Below are 2,519 nucleotides of genomic sequence, written 5' to 3' on the forward strand. Positions count from 1 at the left end.
TATATATATAGGAAAATCAGAAGTAGCTTGCAAAGTGTAGATATATATCAAATAAAACTCAGGAACAAGGTATATATTTGCCAAATTTTAATACAGAAGATGCACAAACGTTTTCGGCCATAGGCCTTCATCAGGTGTACAGCATTTAAATATATATATATATATATATAATATATATATATATATATTTTTTTATTTAATTTATTTATGCGCGAGTTTGGTATAGATTAGCCAAGTTATTGGCGGCTTGAGTGACGCGGTATGCATTTAAACGGTGAATAAGACGAGAAACAAGTATTAATATCAAAATAAATTAGGCCTATTCTTTCCCATATCATGTAAAAAAGAGTAGGATCACTTATATTCCTTCAGTTTTCTAGTCCTGGCGGGATAGGCAGTTCGGATTTCATCAGGTCAGGGCCTACATATCATTTTTCGTAGCCCGTCTTTGTATTTATTAGATTAATTTTTATTTCATCTATTTTTGAAGGAGAGCAAACGTGACCACGAAATTCAAGATTTGAGTTCTCCAGTGCAAAATTTAACATTTTTAGTGTCGATATCTGGTCATAAGATTTAAAACATGTTCTATAAATTAAGCCTAACATCCTATTTCTTTTAGACAACACTACATATAATATTAATATATATATATATATATATATATATAATATATATATATATAATATATTATATGAATAATTATCAGTTTCACAATAGAAAAATATTCTATTGTGTATTCTATTATAGTATATAGCCGTTGATTAATCTAAGGTCTGACTTGCTAATTGTATAATGTACTCGATTTGTTTCTATTCAATATAATAGTCTTCACCACATTAACATTACAAATAATAAATATAATAGAGCTATATCGTTAAACATAATTTCCATGAGTACTTCATCTTAAACACTAATTGTTAAACTCACTTGAAAATTCTACAATTTGTTTTTATTACAAGTTTCCTCAAAAGAGAAAACGACTTACTGCCTCTTCATCTTCATCTCCGAATGACTCAACGGCAGCTTGGGATACGCATCATTAATTGCGCACTTGAAGGCTAATAAAAAGCCATTTAACGAGCATTTAAAGCAGTCTGAATACCACCAACCACCAGAATCCATAGCGCAATTCTTAGTATTATGATCATCATTGTCTCTATCGTAGGTTGAGAAATCTCTACCACGTGCAAGTGAAAGTACATCCCCTGAGGTAATAAAACAATTGAATAGAATTGAATAAGTTAACCTTAATTAATGTTCTCAATCATATTGGTATTGTTATATAGGCCTACATAAATATTTAGCCTGCATTCAGATTATAAAATTTTATCTTGTTTCAAATATTAATTTTCAGCTTCTTGCATGTTCTTAATTTTCTTCTAAATGTTTTACGGATTTTTTCGTTTTCTTATGAGAAATCCATCAATTGAGTTTACTACAGCCAGGCGTGTGCTTCACTTCAAATAAATTTATTTTATACCTGATTTTAGGAATAAAGGTTCAAGCAATCAAGTATCAAAGTATGTAGTAATTTATAACTGTTTGGAAAAAAACTTTTCCAAAAGCATTATTTACATTTGGGTTTTCTGTGATAGGACTATGAACCAGAAATATCTTCCATTTTTCCCCTTTCCACCTGGTACCCCAATTTGGGTGTGGGATGGAATGTTGTCACTTGTTAATGCAGGTACGGTTCGTCGCATTCCATCAGTGAACATAAATAAGTACTGTACGGTACTGTATTCAAATGTACAGGGGGCGCTTTATATGAAGTCTCAAAGCGCTCGAGGTAAACTTAGTAGCATAGCAATTTCCTTCATCACCCTTCACTTGGTGTCTGAGCTGCCCCGCTAAACCAGTGCTAGCTACTCTCTCATACCTGGGTTCTTGTTGAATATAATCTAATTGAGTTATTATGAGCAAATTGTGTAAATTTATTGATTTTTAAATCAAGGGTTGCTACGCAGAAACGTTTTTTTGTATTATTATTACAACAAACAATAGGCCTAAATAATTCTTTTTTTTTTGGAATTGCCTTAGCTCATTATCCATAAAAAAAAAAATTAATCTGCAAAGGAAAAGCAATGATCTGACTAGCCCACATTTAAAATCTGTGCCTCACATTAAATTTTAAGCTATTGAGTTGAGGACCTGTTCGTATTGCCCTTGGTGCAGGAAAACTTATGGCGGAGTCTACAATTAAACTAAATGGGATACTGATAGTAAAATAATGCTTACCAGCATTGCCGTCTATTAGAGTTCCAAGTTCCAATATGTACTTGTCACTCTCTCCATTGACGGTAAACGATGAGTATGTTGCAAAGTAAACGTCACCATTTGTCGTAGTCATATCCAGTCGAAGGCTGTACTCTCCAGATGCCGTTATCTGATGGATTAGTTCGTTCCCTAGCCAGAAATCACACATAGTGCCGAAACCATTCTTGTAATGTAACCACGAATAATCATTATCGGTCCAACTAGACTGACGTTTCTGAAAAACCTAAATTTACATCTAG

General features: G+C 32.6%; 1 protein-coding gene across 1 annotated transcript; it reads right to left on the reverse strand.

Moving 5' to 3' along the window:
• Positions 1–195: 195 nt before the first annotated feature.
• On the reverse strand, positions 196–2,497 carry LOC117104515 (ficolin-1-like). The gene is made up of 2 exons (XM_033245373.1): positions 2,242–2,497; positions 196–1,208 (listed from the first exon to the last, which is right to left on the reverse strand). Exons 1-2 carry the CDS (start codon positions 2,426–2,428, stop codon positions 985–987), a joined length of 411 nt encoding a protein of 136 aa, XP_033101264.1. The 5' UTR covers positions 2,429–2,497; the 3' UTR covers positions 196–984.
• Between the last annotated feature and the right edge of the window lie 22 nt (positions 2,498–2,519).

The sequence above is a fragment of the Anneissia japonica genome, unplaced genomic scaffold, assembly GCF_011630105.1.
Source record: "Anneissia japonica isolate Jap-2015-1 unplaced genomic scaffold, ASM1163010v1 scaffold287600_len331809_cov165, whole genome shotgun sequence".
Taxonomy (NCBI): domain Eukaryota; kingdom Metazoa; phylum Echinodermata; class Crinoidea; order Comatulida; family Comatulidae; genus Anneissia; species Anneissia japonica.

Excerpts from the sequence above, each read along its gene's own strand:
- LOC117104515 (XM_033245373.1), bottom strand. The coding sequence starts at position 2,428 with ATGTGTGATTTCTGGCTAGGGAACGAACTAATCCATCAGATAACGGCA. Across the intron at positions 1,209-2,241 it reads TCTAATAGACGGCAATGCTG|GGGATGTACTTTCACTTGCA; the intron begins GTAAGCATTATT and ends TTATTACCTCAG.